The sequence below is a fragment of the Varanus komodoensis genome, unplaced genomic scaffold, assembly GCF_004798865.1.
Source record: "Varanus komodoensis strain SLA01 unplaced genomic scaffold, ASM479886v1 scaffold1, whole genome shotgun sequence".
NCBI classification, from domain to species: Eukaryota; Metazoa; Chordata; class Lepidosauria; order Squamata; family Varanidae; genus Varanus; species Varanus komodoensis.
The window spans coordinates 118,959,469-118,977,082 of record NW_025335268.1 but is presented as its reverse complement, the minus strand read 5'-3'; the positions used below and the strand labels follow the sequence as shown (position 1 = coordinate 118,977,082).

Below are 17,614 nucleotides of genomic sequence, written 5' to 3'. Positions count from 1 at the left end.
GTGGCTAGGACTAGTTGTAGTCCACCACAATCTGGAGCAACACCCATTCCCCACTCCCACTATTGATGGTTGTCTTGTACTTTTCCAATTTGGGGTTTGGCTTGCAGCTGTCAACACATTGGAAAATAATTGTTATAGAACAAAACTGTAAAAGAAAAAAACATGAAATGTAGGACCTAATTTTAGATCTTATTGACCACCAGGCTGTATGTTTATTTGTTTTTTTCACCAGTCTACTATTCATGAATAAACATACTGCAAGATTTCAGCATCTCCAGATTAGTCAGAAAAACATATCTGGGGGGCAAAACATAATAGGCAGATGATAAATGCCAGGGGTAAACAATTTTATAGAAGTATTCTTATGCAGACATTCACACATGAAGAGCCATTTTAATGTATGCACCTCCTTTTCCAGAGGTATGGCTAGACTTAATTCCCCTTCTTGGAGCTTAGGCAGAAGCAGCTTAGACAAGGGGAAGGATGACAGGATAATTTGCCTGCCCCTACGTGAAGTCTGATGAACCCATCTCCACGATGCTGCTTGGGTTTGATCATGGGATTGCTGTTTTAAAAGTTTGTGTTGCCATTCTATTAATTCAAAAGACAACCTTCCTGATTTCCAGAAAGGTAGCTGTGTTAGTCTTGTGGCCCTGTATGACAAGTAATAAATGGCTCAATATAGAACATTAGGGTCTGATGTTCCTAAGCCAATGCAGTCAGTGGGTTTAGGCATGCCTAACTGCAAGATCAGAGTTCTAGTTAAGTAAACAATTTTCACACTCCTACTAAATCCTGGTCTAACTGTTAGTACAGAAGTAAGTTAAACTATGTTTATGCTGGAATTTACTGCACAACAAGTCTTAATTGCCTGTATTTACTTAGACATTAATTTCAGCAATTACTTTGTGTAAGGGTACATAAAGATAACTACCCATCCTCTAGGCTTAGCTATACAAAGGCACCTAGTGTTGTTCTTAAAGGCACTCTTGAATCTGACTAAAATATGCTTTAAGTATTTGGAACAACACAGTGGAAATGTTTGTATAAAATTACTTGAATGGATTAATGGGTAAGCTTACCTTTTCTATTAATGCAATGATTTTGATACCTGTCAGTTTATTTATTTATTTAAAACATTTTTATGCCACCCCCATCACAACGAAGACTCAGGGTGGCTCACAACAGAAACAAAATACATAAATAACAATATGACAGTAAAAAAATATTTAAAAACCTCCGGTGCATCTCGGCTAAAAATTTAAAATCCTATAAATACAAATAATTTAACAATTAAAATAAGTTTTAAATAAAAAGGTCTTAGCCTGGTGCCAAAAAACAAATTACGATGGTGCCAGGCAGACCTCTCTGGGGAGCGCATTCCAGTTTAGTACATTTGCAAACTTACACAGTGGGACAAAACATTATTATTCTAAACAGAAGTCAGAGCAAAAGATCTTTTTGATTCTGTTAATCAATGTACAAATAAGAGTTTCCCAAAATTCTAGACAGTTCTTCATTTCAGTGGCAGGACCCACTTTTATCCCAAACATGAGAGTCACTTCATTTGCATCACAGCCTGTCCTTATTTCTCCTCTGCTGTTTAGGATGACAAAGAATAAAGGAAGGAAGGGCACTTATATGTTTAAGAATTGCATAGGAGAGAATGGTTTTGCACGTGAATCTTCTCATGCAGCCTGGAGCTCAGGCTCACAGGAACACGCACACGCACGCGATTTGCTAATTTACATGTGTTTTATAATCTCCCTATATGTTTCTTTAAGGGATCCGGTCCCTAAGGTTATATCGATTTGTAAAAGGAATGTCTGGCCAGAGGGCATTTGAATTCATGGGGGAAATGCAAAAATTCTCCGGCTGAAAGATTTAGGGCAGTGACAGCAGGAGGTGAAGCATGCTGGGAAAAAAGCCAGCTAATCAGATACACCAATCAGGGTCTTTGTATGCTTCTTTCTGCAAATGCCCAAGGATATCGGGGTGTGTGGAAGATGGCCTCGCAGAGATTCAGGGCTCCAAGTGGAAGATTTGGGGCCCCAGTTCTAGCAGGCCACCCCTTAGCATTGGCTCTACATGCAGGAGAGCAAAAGCCACCCCGCCAGAATATTTTCCTCTATGCCAGTATTAAAGGTGAAGGTATTACCTGCTCCTTTACACTTGTCACCCTTTTCATTTTCTCACGTTCTGTCTCTCTTCTCGGGGTTTGGAGTGGGGAGGAGACAAACATCGGCTGTGCTAGTATTGGAGCAACCTACTGGAAGTTGGATTGCATTCTGACGTGCAGCGGACTCTCAGGTGCAGCTCGCGGTGGCGTTTGGATTGGCAGGAGGAACGATGCCGGCTGCCACGCCCCTCGGGTTTCCTGTCCCTTCTGAGGTTAACTGCAAGCCTAACGGAAGGGTGCAGCGGAGAGTGCCTTTTCCCAGCAATAAGAGCTTGTTGAGAGCTATGGCTATGATAGTGCACAGTATTTTGGGGCGGCTCGATTTTGAATAGGCAATTGAGATCCATTGGCTTGATAAAAGGCTGCGCCTAGAGGAGATGAAAACTGTTCCTAGCGGTTTCTTGAAAGGCATAAGCACAGCTGGCTGCATTTCTGGACTCTCCTTGGGGGTGTGGCTGCAGGGACTGTCATGAGCACCTGCACTTCAAAATGTAGCACTACACTGCGCGATCAGTATGGTTGTAGTCTTATTGACGGCTTTTGGACAGTTTAAACCTAATGAATAGCTGGAGAGTTCAAGCCGTTGTTTGGAGGTAGCACTGCTGCGCTGCGAGGGGCTGATCTCTCACTATCTCTGCCTGAAGACTGGTAGGCTCAGGATAGCCTTCCTCATGCTGGTGCCTTCCGGTTGCGTTGGACTACTACCTCCATCACTCCCAGCAGACGGGAGTTGTAGTCCAACGCATCTGGAGGACTCGGGCGAACAGTTCGTTACTTTACTTTCCCTGCATACGTTCTAGTAAGGCTATCACATAGCTTGATTGACCGGCTTTACTACAGAATGACCAGTCCATGACATTTATCTTCCTAATTGTGCAAGATCACCTCATTGAACTGCCATTCGTCGTTTCTCCCACCAGAGGGTGTACTCGCCAATACAAGAACTACATCTCCCGTGAACATTCTTCGGCCTAGTCTTCGGCCTTGCCCTGTTCCTTATTCCGCCGGTTGGGTTCAGAACTACAACTCCCATGACCTCACAAAACAACGCTGGTCCTCAGCAAGAGGCGGGGTGTTCCAGGCGCCTGCACGGAAGGGAAATTAGAGAGCCGGCAGGCGGGCCTTCGGTGTGGACAACTTAGTGGTTTGTGAGGTCCTCGCTTTCCATCCCTTTCCCACTGGGTGGTCGTCCCGACTGTCAGTCATTTAGTCTGATTGCGCGAGTGGGGAGGCGGCTCGGTGGCGGTGGTTGCCGCCTCAGGCAGAGACACCGACGCTCCTCAGGAGAGCTGAACGCAGAGCGGAAAGGTCGGGCGTGTGGAAACAGACAGACGCCCTCCCCTCCCCTTTCCTCCGGCGAGCCATGGACAGGCACCTTCTCCGCCATTAAGGGCAGAAGGACAGACAGATATCCTGCTCGCTTCCCACCGCCCAGAAAATTAGCGGCAGTTTATCCTGTTCTCCGGCGGCCCCTTTGCTCTCCACCCCCCCGCCCCAAGGAGTGTCGTTTGGGTACAGAAATAGACTGTTCTTTCTGGTGGGTCTGAGGCAGGTCTTTTAATTCACCCTGAATCTTGTTAGGAGCAGACGGAATATACCGTCCTCCGCTAACGGAGAATAGACAGGTAGAAAGCGATCTCTCCCCGCGCTCCCAGCTCCCCGCCCCCCACACACTATTCCTAGCCCCACTGGGACAGATAGGCTTGCTCCTCCCCCTGTTGCAGGCAAGCTGAAAGACACCACCATCTCCCTTTTAAAAAAAGATTCCGTGGGGATAGAATCAGTCCGGTTAAAAATTCCATTGCCCGGTTGAGCCACACGCACTCCCGCCTTCCCAAACCCCCGCTTGGCTCGTAGAGACAGGGAATCGCCGTTTCCCTCTGTTAGGGACAGACTGCCGCCCTCTCCTCCCTCCCTTGCCCCCGCTACTCAAGATGCTGCTGCTGTTGCTGTCGCCTGCCCCACTGTAGCTGAGCCCCACTGCAGGGTGAAGGCGAGGCTTAGACAGGCAGCGCGTAGGCACCATGGAGCGCCGTGAGGAGACGGCCCTAGAGCAGAGCCTGGAATTCACGGTGGAGAATGTGGAGAAGGTGAGGGCAGCGCGGTTCGGACGTGGGGGTGGGAGAGGAGTCGCTCTTCTGATCTCCCAGGTGTGGTTTAGTCTGGGGTAGAAGGGAGTGCCTGCATCTTCATCTCAGGATATTTTAATGCATGTCCACGCTGGAGTTTAGGGAAGGTTCCATTGTATCCATCTTTTTCACTGATAGTCTAGCTTCATTTCCAGTAAAGCCTGCCACAGACTCTACTTAATCAATAATTGGGCATAGCTGATCCATTCTGATCTTCTCCAAAGCTGCCTTTGCCACGTTATTGGTTCTTGACATGGTCTTCATGATTCCATTTGCTCTACTGTGACCCTTGAAATCCACCGGGCTGTTCAACTTGGAGTGGTGGCACTTTTGGTCATTTTGTGAGAATTTGGGATTGTTCCCATCCTGACATTTTCTCTTGGCAGATTATTTTGATGAGCCTGGCAGGGGGAAGAAGCTTGGAAGGGGGCATTTGTAGAAGTGATGCACTTGATGTATCTTGCAGCTCCCTTCCTTGAACCCATAACATGTCATATTTAGAACTCTGTTGCTTCTGGTGCTTTGGACTTTGTCCTTCAGTTTTGCTGCTCAGCCAGTATTTGGCAGTTGTAAAAAGCAGAGTGGCCTTTAGAAACTCATTTAGAAGCGAACTTTCGTATAGCAAGAACTAGATATGCTTCCTTCTTGGTTTCATTATTTTTCAGACAAATATGCTATCCCCCTGCCTCCTTTCTCCCTTTACTGTGAATGTAAGTTTTCTGTAGTTCACAGAAATGACGGCATAGCACTGCTAAGAGGCTGAGGTAACAGCAGTGTCAGTATGGGTGTGTGCATTTTTCTTATACATTTGTAAGGGAACTAACTGCTATTGACATCAGAGGAATACCCGTGGATACTGTTGCTGTGAGTGCTCGCCCCTTATTGTGCTTTGCTTATAATACTACCAGCCTGACAATCCAAGGGGATTATGTGTTTGGAGCCATGTATTGTGTACCAGGAAAACTGTGGCTTACAGTTAAAATGCTTTGTTTTCATCCCAGTCCCATGAAATAGGCTAGGTTTAGTCATTCCTTTGTAGAAGGGACATCACAGTTGAAATTGCAGCATGACTTGTTCAGGGCGCAATGAAGGCTTCAAGCTATCTGGACAAAAAGTTTCTTTACCAGCTTCAAAGCATCTTTCACAAAGTTGACTTCTTTGACCTGTACTCCAACTCCTCCATGAGTAAATATGAGAATGGAAAGTACATGGCTGCTCTTCCAATGTTTGAGGTCTGTTTTTAAAGAATGACAAAGGACAGGTAAGAGGGGCCTATGGTAGTGCAGAAGAGCAAGTACATATCATTCTGCCGTGCTTTTCTGTGTTTGATGCCAATGAAAGCAACATTGGAGTAACATTTTGGGGAAGGATAAAGCACATGCTTTATCACAGCTCAGTGATAAAGCACATGCTTTGTAGACATAGGGTTTCAGAGTCAATCCTTGGGATCTCCTTTGAAATTTTGCAGATGGCCATGTCCTTGTCCTCCTGACTGTCAGGATTTAGGCTGCTCTGGGGCTTCATGGGGTAGCCAAAACCAGAACATGCACCTCAATATTTGCAGGATCTATGGGCCCCGCTGGAGCTCTTAGCCTCCAGGTGTGTGCCAGCTAAGAGCCCTAGGGGAAGAACTATAGAAGAGCAAGCTCTTTCTTTCAGATTTTGCCTCAGTAGTGCAGGTCTTCTTGTTTGTTGTAGTGACTGACACTTGCTGTGTACCCTGTCTTGCCATGTTGCCTCAGCAGTGCAGGTTTCCTTCCTAGCTGTGGGTCTGTTCCTGCATCTGGTTCCTGCCTTGCCTTGTCCTGCATTGCTGTATCTGGCCTTGCTGTCCTGCTTCAACAACATAGGCTTCCTGCAAGTCATGGTTCAGCTCCTGCATCTTGTCTGACCTTGTCATGTATCCTACCTCACCATATATCCTGCCTGGTTAACCTGCTTCAAGGTACCCGTGCCTCTGTTTGTCTTCCTTGTTCTTGACTTTTGGCTTGTTCATGACTGTGTCCTTGCCTTGTTCTGGTATGTACTTCTGGTTTCAGACCTTGGTCTGTTCTGTGACTATGACTTGAACTTGGTACCGAGCCTTGCTATTGGAATTGGGAATCTATATTGCCTTGGATTCTGTTACTCTGATCCTGAGGTGCCTCTGTCCTCTCTTCTGGTTCCTGCATTCCAGACTGTGGCACTGACTGTGGATCATTTAGTGGTTTTCCAGTCCTTGTACAATTTTCTGCCTACTGTAAAAGGTTGAAATACATTTCTTAGGACTAAGTTACTGGTAGTAAGAACTTTAAGCTAAAATATGTTGGCATTTTGGTATTTTTATGGTGCCAGTTCTTGCACATTTGGCTATGATTCCCATTTAATTGTAGCTTCTGAAACATCTTAAGATTAGTTTGTCAGCCTGAAAGAGCATAAACACCTTGGAGGCAGGATGTGATATGACGTGAAATGCCTTTACCTGAGACCATAGAGAGAGACACTGCTGTTCAGAGTAGACAATACTGTGCTAGATGGACAAATAATATTTATTTATTTATTTATTAAAACATTTCTGTGCCGCCCCACTCACCGAAGCCCTGGGGCGGCTCACAACATAAAGTTAAAATACAAAAAATAACAATATAAAATAAGTCGCCCTGGCCAGATAAAATAAGCATAATATTAACAATTAAAATGACGTTTAAATAAAAAGGTCTTCGCCTGGCGCCGAAAAACAAATAACGACGGCACCAGGCGGACCTCTCTGGGGAGCGCATTCCATAGATTGGGCACCACCGCAGAGAAAGCCCTCCTCCAGGTACCTACCCTCCTAATTTCTTTCACGGAGGGTTCCTGGAGAAGGGCCTCTCCCGCAGATCTCAAGGGGCGGGCGGGCATATATGGATGTAAGCGCTCCTTCAGGTAACCAGGACCCAAGCCTCATATATCCTAGTATGAGATGACTTCCTCTGTTTTCTAGTTCACATGAATGTTGTAAGTGTGTATGGTTTCATTGGCAAGCAAATGAGCTAGTCATGGGTGCCACCATTTGGTTAAGGAATTTCTCTGTACATGTGTTCTACAGTCCTCCACTGTAGTCCCATAGCATCCTGTGTACGTTGCTGGAGACAGGATGCTAATTAAAAAAAATAACCATACTTTTAATTTATACAATGCTTTTCTGAGAGTTCTGAAACAACCCTGTGGGGCAGGCAAATATTATTGTTGCTTGGTGAGTTTATGACTGAAGTGGGATTTAAAATTCAGAGCTCACATTCATAGCACTAGACCAGTTCTTTAACTGCACTAAAATCAAAAGATGCTAATAATGTTTCTTTCCTTGTAAGCCATCCAGAGACTTTTTTTAGTAATGGACGGCATATAATGTTTTTAAACAAATAAATAATTCCCCCCAGGTTTTGGTGGACTGTATACTGAGCAGGGAGAAGGAAGAATAAGCACTATGGAAACATGTTTCCCTTGAGATCCCATCTTAACTGGTGGGGCAACAATAGTTCTACCTTGTCAGATGGTGGCCATTGTCTCGACTGTTGCTTGGTATCAAAGAACTGGAAAAGAAAGTGGTCCTGTCTGCTTGTCAAGAGTTAAATTCTATATTTAGAAGTTAGAAAAGTACAAATTCAGTGTTGTTTTTGAGAGGTTCTTTAAGAACATTTTTGGAGAAATATTATCAGGCTTATCTTTGTTCTGTAATTTCACTCCACACACAAGGAAAATGGTTTGGACTATCACTGTGCATTAATAAGCCACAGTGGCTTGTTTAAGCTTCAGTGCATACTGGGCACTATTTGAATAATCAGCTGCCCAGGTATGGCTTGTTGGGTCATCCAAACCTAGACTGCATGGCTTGTTTGTGGGGAAAGCAACTTTCAAATGACCCATGGGTAGCTTGAGGGTGGTTTTTCTTTCAAGCCATTCCATCCAGATTTGGACTACATGACAGGCTGTACCCGGGTGAGCAATTGAGCAGATGGTACCCCTCATGTGCTATGGGTTAAACAAGCTGCTTATTTTTTTCATGGTGATTCTGTGAACCAGGTTTTAGAGCATGTGTAAAATTTAGCATGATAATTTCCGTTTGCTTTAAATTAAAATGCAGTTTCTAAACTTTATGATTATGACGATAGACTTAAATTTGTGAACAATAGCTGGTGAAATCTCTGAAGCCAAGAAGCTCATTAACCTTCTCAGGGTGGAAAGAATTGAGGTTCAATGTCTTGCACAGTTCCAGGCTTGACTCTTTCCAGGCCTAGGAGCTGCAGAGTAATTTGAGTAATTTATATGGGTCGCAGGCTGGGTGCAGATTTTTGAAAATAAGGCAAGGTAATCACTGGGGCAGCTCTAAACTTTCCTCTCCAGTGAAATAACTCTGCAAGATGAATGTCATACATTCTTTGGAAGAAAAACCATCTTCTTTTCCCCTTTGTGGTAATATATGTTGTACACATGTATAACGGTATAGGCAGCTTTAACTTGGCTGGTTACTGTGTTCTTTGTAGCACTCAAGTAGCTACTTGTGTTTTTTTTAAATAATTGTATCATTCTGCTAGTGCAGGCCATCAAACTCATTCCCTAGTAGGGATTCTGATAGTCATCCTTCATCCTTGCAAAGCTCCAATATTTTTTCACTGAGACACACCCTGTAGCTTCATATGCCTCACTTACTTACCTTTTTGTGTTAATAGGTAGACAGGAGTAGCAGATTCTTGGATCTGGTTTGCACAATCAAAATATGCCATAATTGCCCATGGGCTGTTGTAGCATTATTGGAAGGTTGTTTTCCCCTTGAACAAGCCAAGCCCCCTGGGTTTGGATAACGACAAACTTTATCTGAGTGGTGATTATTAAATTGAATGAGACACCATGATTTAAATAAGCCACTCTAGCTTAAATAGTAAAAATAACCCAGGGTGGCTTGTTTTGATTGTGCAAACCAGCTGTTAGGATGCTTCTAGATGAGGCTTTTATTATGTAATAACTCTGTTTGGTTCTTAGAGGGAGCCCATGCAAGTATCTATCTATCTATCACATTATATTCAGTTTATAACCCTTGCAAGTTTCTCCACCTCTGCTTCTGTCTTTTTTCATACCAGGAAAAATTCATTAAGGGAGGAAAGATGGAATATTTGTATAATATCTTCTGATTGTTAACACTAGGAACTCTCCCTCAGGGAGCACCCATATTCTAAGCAGTGACAGCATGATGCTAAAACCTCCCATTTTCACAATATATGTCAAATAAGGGTTGGATCCTTTCTGCGAAGTTATGCACCGTGTTGATTTCTGTGACCTAGTCTGCTTCTGGGTAATGCTGCTTTATAATTTCCCCCGGAGGAAATGCACAGGCAGCTTCTTTGTGTGCACCAACAATACAGCAAATGGTGCCATCGGGAAAGGTCAGCATGCCCCAGGTGGTGATTAGCTCAGCAAGTGCTGGGGGAGGAGGGTATGTAGAAGTTAGAACCATCAGGGGTGTGCCAGAGTGGTTCCTGCATTGGCCGGGAAAGGCAGCAGCAGCAGGCTCCGAAGGATGCTTTAGCGCCCCATCCCCCGCTCTGTTTTAGTCCTGCTTTGCTTTGCTGTCTAGCACTGCCTATATCAAGCTTTCCCATAAGATGCACTGTTGCGCTGTAAGGGTGGAGATCAGCTGGCTGGCTGAGGGATGATGGGTGTGAGCTGCTGCTGCTGCTGCTGCTGCTGCTGCAGGAAACTGTGCTGTAGTAGACTGAATTCAATGCCCCATTCATTGCTGCAGAAAGCATTTGAAGTTCGGGGTCAAGATACAAGTCTTCGACTGTGCATCGGATCTTCGGTCTGAGGACTTTCTGTTGCAAGTAACAGAAGGTGATGCTTTTCCAGTGCAAATTCAGATACCTTAACACTTTTCCTTATGTACTTTGTGAGTATTATTGTCATTTGACTCCATTATGGGCCCATAGAGCACGCCAAATGTGTCCGCAAATGGACTCCCACTTTTCTATCTTGGTGGTAGCTTTGTCCCTGCTAAGCTTCTATTTGAATTCCAATATTTCGATATGAAATAAATATGTTTGCTTCCTCACAATGGTGGTTTGAGAGCCAGCCTTGATAAAATATTTATTTTGAAAAATAAAAACAAAAACATAATTTAAACTTTTAAATTGTTTTAATTTAAAAAACATAAATTTTACCTCTTACATAAAAGTAAGATAGGTACAATTAAAGCTCATCATAAACATTCTAGGCATATACTCATAAAAACAAACCTACTTATGAATCAAACATAGGCATTAATTTGTTAATCATAAAATGGATATAGTTTCTAGCCTGATAACAGTTCTTGCTTCTTGAAAGTTTGAGTTGTCCATTTGTCTGACTAAAAGCACATGTGCTAATACAAAGGTTAGATAGGATTATTCTGTCCTTTTTTCTTTTTCTTTTCTTTTGGTGGTAGATCTGGGCCATGTGAGGCAGAGAAGTTAATGAGAGAAAAACAAAATAGCAAGAGTATAGAAAAATGGATGCTTCAAATACATTAAAAAAGATGGATCTTTTAAAAAAGATTTAGCTCACTATCAAAACTTGCTTTGACCCTTCGGTCATAGCATTACATTTTTGTTATTTTGTAAGGGCAAGGCTGGGAAAGACAGTGTGAAGTAGAAGAGAGCAACACTGAAAGGAAAAGGCAAAATTGTGCAGTGTGTAAATTCCTGTATTCTTGTGTTAAGGTTGCAATCCTAATCCCCTTACCTGGGTCTATGAAACTTATTTCTGAGAGGACATATATAGGATTGTGCTGTTAACCTCAAACTCTCATGGGTGCTGGTTATAATAAAGACTCACATGGGAACATTAAAAGAGTCCTCTATAGGCAAAAAGGAGAACATACAAAATATATACTGTGAGACAGAGGCACAAACCCTGCTTGAAAGGATAAAGCAGTATAAATTATTCTCTATTTAGCTATAAATAGACATGCAGTCAGATTAGCACTATCATTTAGGAAAATATGAAAAAAATAGGAAACTTGATTTAAATTATTTTTCCCCACCCCAATACTTTCATTTTAAAAAGTTTACAAATTTAGAGGAATTATATAGGTTGAACAGTCATCTGAGGGGGGTGGTTTAGCATGGAGTCTTGTATTGAGCCTGTTGGCCTTCTTGATCCCTTCCATTTCTATTATTCTATGATCTGATAGATCACACTATTCTATGACCCTAATCCAATTTCAGTTTTTGATTGGCCAACTCCCTGAAGGACTGTGGAAATGCTGTGGACATAATACATCAACTTCAGCAAAACTTTTGGCAAAGTGCTCCATGATATCTTGCTTAGCAAACTAGCTAAATGTGGGCTAGTTGGGACAACTACAGTCGGCTACAGAATCAGACTCAGAGTGCTCATCTATGGCTCCTTCTCAAACTGGGGAGAGGTAACAAGTGGAGTACCAACAGGGTTCAATCCTGGACTCAGTGCTCTTCAACATTTTTATTAATAATTTGGATGAGGAAGTGTAGGGAACGCTTATCAGATGTGTAGATGACACAAAACTGGGTGGCATAGCTAATACCTTGGAAGACAGAAAGAAGATTTAAGGTGATCTTGATAGGTTGGAATGCTGGGCTGAGAACAACAGAATGAAATTGAGCAGGGACAAATGCAAGGTTCTGCACCTAGGAAAAAGAAACCAAATGCATTGTTAAAAGATGGGGAATACTTGGCTTAGCGATACTGCAAATGAGAAGGAATTGTTGTAGATCACAAGTTGAATATGGGTCAACAATGTGATGTGGCTGCAAAAAGGGCAAATGAGCTAATAGAAGTTTGCACTGGTTAGCCCTTATCCAGAATCCTGTGTCCAGTTCTCTGCACCACAGTTTAAGAAAGATGCATATGAACTGGAAAAGGTTTAGAGAAGGGCAGCAAGAATGATTCAGGGACTGGGAACAAAGCCCTATGAGGAGAGATTGAAAGACATGGGCATGTTTAGCCTTGAGAAGGCTCAGGGGAGATACGATAGCACTCTACAAGTACTTGAAAAGAATACTGTCACAAAGCGGAAGGCCAGGATCCCCTTTTAATCACTCCAGAGTGCAGGAGCAACAGGCTAAACTTACAGAAAGCTAGGTTCTGGCTGAACCTCAGGAAGACCTTCCTGACTGATGGAGCAGTATAACAGTGGAATCAGTTATGTAGGGAGGTTGTGGGTTCTCTCACACTAGAGGCTTTCAAGATGCAACTGGACAGCCATCTGAGAGGGACAGTTTAACCTGAAGTTCTGCACTGAACAGGGTGATGGACCCGATGGCCCTCTGTCCCCTTCCAGCTCTACTGTTCCATGATTCTCACATTATGCTGGGAGACAGGAGTCTTCATACTATTTCTGTTAAAGCTAGTGCATGTCACTGGGGCTGATTCAAGTTTTATTTTCTTTCTTTTTTCTCCAGAGAAGCTTCTATCTCTGCTTATGGCTCTGTTCTTTTTTTCTTCTGTGTCTTCTTTTGGATTATAACTGTCCTTGAAGGATCCATTTCCCCCTTTTCTTTGTGAGCATGTGTATGCTTGTGTAAATCTGAGGTGAGTGTTAGATCATCTAGGAATTGACATTCGGACTTCTGGATTCTGGATAATCAGGTTTGGTTTCATTCACTTCTAATCTGAGGTGGTGAGCTGCTTGGCTGGATGATGTGACAGCCAAGACAGCTGCCTTCAGACTAAAATATTGTGGTATACAAATACAAGCAAATCTGCCATTTGACTGTTTAAAAATGCTCTTGCTGGTTAACAGTTGCCAAAACAGTCTGAAGAGTCCTTTCCCCTTATGTAATTGGGAATAGCTTTCTTGACCTACCTCCTTTTTTAGTAAGCTTCAGTGGAACTGGTGAGAAATTAATGGCTTCTGAGGATGTTCCAGGCCATGTTAGCATTTTAGAACCTAAATTTCTGGAAAATACTTACGGTCTCTGGGTTAAATCTTCACTGACATCCTCCAGTCTGTTCTCAGCTGATGGCTGGATTATTGGTTTAGCCTGACAGTCAAGAACGTGGTCTTTCTACTCACATAAAACTTGACCTAGAATACTTTTGTTGGGAGCAGCAAAGAGGCAGGTTCAGGAACATGCGTTCCACACCATCTTTGGCTCCAGCAGTTCTGGCTAGCTCACCACAACTGTGGACTGGCATCACCACCAAAGTCATGGATTTGCTTGATTGCTTCAGGGATAGGATGCTGGAGCATCTGCAGCAGTGCTAGCCACTGCTTGTGCATATTGTGGCTTCATAGGCCTGATTTGCACTGCTCATTGTGCATTGTGTTACAGAAGAACTTGTATATGTGAAGGCACCTGAATGGTTTCTTTGGTTCTGTGCTTGTTAGAAATATTTATTTGTCCTCATGTTACAAGATATCCATGCCCCAAGACAATGGGGCTTCTATCTTTTAAGTTTATGTTTGAATTTGTTCACAAAGGAGACTGTGCAGGCTGGTCTCATGGTTGTTATTGGCCATGCTAGTCTGTGGTGTCAAGCGAAAGAGTCAATCACATCTTCTAGTGTTCTTGTATAGGTGCCTAATTGTTGGTGAGCATTAGACATTTCCTTAGCAGTACCACAGGTGGCTAGACTAGTCATGCTGAAAACCTATTCTGGAAAGCATTCAAAAGGAACAGTTTGTGTAATTTTGAATTTTATTTATTTATAATTGATTAGCAAGAAGCAATCTTGGAGCTACACTTGCACTTCTAGTTCTCTGGCTTAAGCAGATAATGTTTTAATGTTATCACTGGCAAGTTGTATGCTCACTTTCTTTCATAAATGTTTATTTTATTTTGAAAAAAAATAACATAATAAAGTCAACAGAGCATAATATACTAAAAAGAACCCCAAAGAAATTAACTAATTACAATTCTTAGTCCAGAACTAATATTGTATGCTAGTGGAACATCTACAGTAAAAGAGCCTAAAAAGGAGCTCAATAGGCAAAGAAAATGAAAATACAATTTATAAAAGGAATTTGTGTGTTAATACATGTGTTTTGTGTGTATGGGTGTATTAGTCAGAAAAATATAGGGAACTTTACTTGGTTAAGTCTATCAAACTTTTGATCAAACTTCAAACACAGGAGATACATGTGGTGTCATAATACTCATAGGATTCCTTCCTTGCCACAGTACAGATACACAGTTAGAGTTTCCCAGATGTTAAGTTCTTAGTTGTAGCATTGACCCGACTTTGTTGTAACCTTTTATTTACCACTTTTATTATTTTATTTTATAATCTTACTATCTCATTGTTTTATTACTATTTTATGACACTTTTATGTTATGTTATGGCCTGTGGTTACAACAATAAACTTATTGACTGACATGATTGACACTTGCAGAATAAGTTATACATAGAGTTTTATCAACCCACTATTCTTTAGTTGGTTACTTTGGAGTCTTCTAATTACAGGCTATGCATGACTGCAGCTGCATACAATTGCTTAGAAAGGTTGACCTCATTCTGTGAAAAGAAGCAGAAAAAGCATCAAGTATCTTGAGTGCTTTCTGCTCACTAGGAAATAGACCCTAATCCTTAGTGGTGGAGAGAAACAGTCCTTATGGTGGTCTTCAGTCTTGATCTTCAACTGCTGTTGTAATCCTAGGCTTTCTTTCTCCTACGTATCTGCAATATTTGAACACTGGATGTTCAGTCCTGAGTGGTCACCGTCACTCCTAAATGTCAATACTTCAAACCCTTTATGTCTCATCCCACCAAGTTCTGATGAAGGCTTCAGTAATGAAAGCAATAGTAAAAGTGCTGTTTTACACTTAGTCTGATTAATAACCCCATTTATTAATAACCTCCAACCTGAGCTATTGGAAATCTCTTGGTGCTGAGGTGTTTGTCTCAATTTATTCACATCCTCAGTGGCATGCTGTGCTCCTTGTGGAGTGGTGGGAGTGTACTGTATACTACCTGAATAGAAGACGGTATAGCGCCTGTAGTGCTTTTTGACGTGCTTGAGGAGGGCCCTGGCTGCTGCTGGTCATGTCTAGTAGCTTGGCTGGTGCAGAGATATATAATATGGGTCTGTCAATATTTGGTTCAAGTGTGCGTGAGGAAGATGTCCATGTCTGACTTCAACTGACAAAACTGAGACTGTGGTAGCAGCTGACTGATCTTAACACTACAGAGTGCTGCTCGGCAGCCTTTCTTCCACTTTTTTGATTGCTTGTCCTCTCCATGCCTTAGAGCAGGTAGTGCATTTGTTGATAGGAATCTGTTGTTTGGAGGCAGTTGGCTTGCTGCTGAGAGGATAGGCATGGTGGGTGAATTGCACCGTGTTGAAATGAAAACAGTCCAGAATACTTTCCAGGAAGTGTGTGGCAATCATTGTATAATAAGCAGTAAAACAATCTACCTGTGGCCCATTGGAGCTGCTAGGGATAAGTCAGTGAATTATGAATCCATTCCCTCAGTGTGAGCTGTGTATTATTGGTCTTCTAAATTTATATTCGCTTCAGCTGAGAGACAGCAATACGTATTGGAGGGCTGCCTCTCATTTTCATGCAATTCCAGGGAGACACATTGTTGTAGGAACACAGAATAGAGTGTCCTCACATACCTATGCTGTTTTTATTTGTAGATCTTTGCTGAAATGTTCCCCTCTATCTTATTGCACATGTTGAGAATTCAACTTGTTATCTACTTATTTACTTAGGGCTGTCATTCAGACAAACTGGTACTTTCTTGCTTTTCAAAAGCAAGTGAAAGCCTGGAAGAAGGAAGCAATGCACCTAGGATACTAAGCCTGGGGCAACTGTTGCCACCAGTTTGTTTTCTTGAGCACCCAGGCCTGAAACTATATATTGCCATTCATGTTTCCTAAGTATGCTATGGTATATCTAGTGCAATCTGTCTGACAGATTGGAAAAAAGTGATCTACCTTGGTTTGGATCTCTGATTAAGGTTCCAGGTGTCAACACTATTACCTGAGCAGCTGAATTACCAAGTGGCCTGGTTCTCATCAAATTACTATTGTCTCAGTATTCATGTGCTGGAGACACAGCATCCTGTGTGCTAGGCTGCTTATATGATGTAATATTACATGCTTTAGACTCTCTGCTATTGGCATAACAATAGCATAACATTCAAGGTCTCCTTGTGACATTCCATTCTCCATCTATTTTCTTAGTCACATGGTGCATGCCAGCTCCTTGTAGCATCGAATCGAAAAGGTTGGTCTGAGAATTATGCAGCAGCCAGTGCAAAGTGCTCCTTTACAAAGGCTCAGTAATGCCATTGCTTCTCCTGCCTACTTATGTTATGTAGATTTGAACACTGGCAGCATGTAGTCTTCAGAGGTTTGAGGTCCCAGCTGAGAAGGTCCCTAGACGTATATGAGAAGGGTTGTAATGTGTTTAGTTTGAGCAGGAGTTCAACTCTAATGTGACTATCAGCTTCACCAATGGAATGACTAAGTATGTGAAAGATGATCGAGTAAAGGTGGTATATGTGTGCAGGTGCTTGGTCTCACTACTGCATACGTGGTTAAGATTGTTTGTTTTGCCCACATGTGCATCTTATTGATACTGATTCTCATCTGCCATTTTGTTGCACATTCATCCAGGCTGGAGTGATCATTCTGGAACTTTTTACAAGCTTGCTGAGGTTTCACCATTCTGAATAATTGGATGTTATCCGCAAATTTGCCTGCCTGTTTACTTCCAGCTCCAGACTATTTATGGACAGGTTAAATAGCACTGCTCCAAATATAAATTGGTTGCTTTTCTTGTATTGTGCAAATTCAAAAACTGCTTTCTTTTAATGGTTCTAAGGAGTTTTATAGTTGCTTAAGTTATCAGCTCTTGAGCAGAACCATAGTGACTAAACAATTTGCAGGTCGTGTGTGCTTAGGGGCCTGCTATGAAGCCTACTGGTCTGGGTGTGCAGTGGGGATGGGAGGGTCTGCAACATATTCAAAGGAGAAAGGGATGTATTCCATGCTGCATCTTGTGATATTTCACTACTGTGTCTCTAGCTTGTCTGTATATTTGTGTGTAAACTATCACAAAGTCAGAACATGGCTATGTAGTACAGTCATTGGTATGTAGCCTGATGCATCCATTTGTAGGTACTATTTAAAACCAGCACTGGAGATGCATGATTTCATAGTATTTTCTTTTGAAAAACCCACCCATTTGCCTGGATGTTTCTATCCTTTCTGTGAGTTTTTTGCTTGTTTTTGTATCTGCTAAGCTGATCTGCAGTCTGATCTCCACAGTAAAACATTGTACATTGTCTAGAGTACTCTGCTGTGCAGGCTTCAGTGCCAGTG

The 17,614-nt window shown here is 42.4% G+C and overlaps 1 protein-coding gene across 5 annotated transcripts in view; it reads left to right on the top strand.

Annotated features, from left to right (window-relative positions):
* The first annotated feature begins 3,317 nt into the window (after positions 1-3,317).
* The window catches only part of IPO13 (importin 13), a 67,964-nt gene continuing 53,667 nt past the window's right edge, over positions 3,318-17,614 (top strand). For 2 of the 5 annotated variants that reach the window (XR_006415930.1, XM_044442639.1), the window contains exon 1: positions 3,318-4,269. Coding sequence is in view for 4 of the 5 variants with exons in the window: in XM_044442639.1 (XP_044298574.1) it covers positions 4,204-4,269 (66 nt within the window). In the remaining variant the exon portion in view is untranslated. The remainder of the gene's footprint in view (positions 4,270-17,614) is intronic. The other 3 variants (XM_044442631.1, XM_044442622.1, XM_044442649.1) reach the window with 2 other exon arrangements.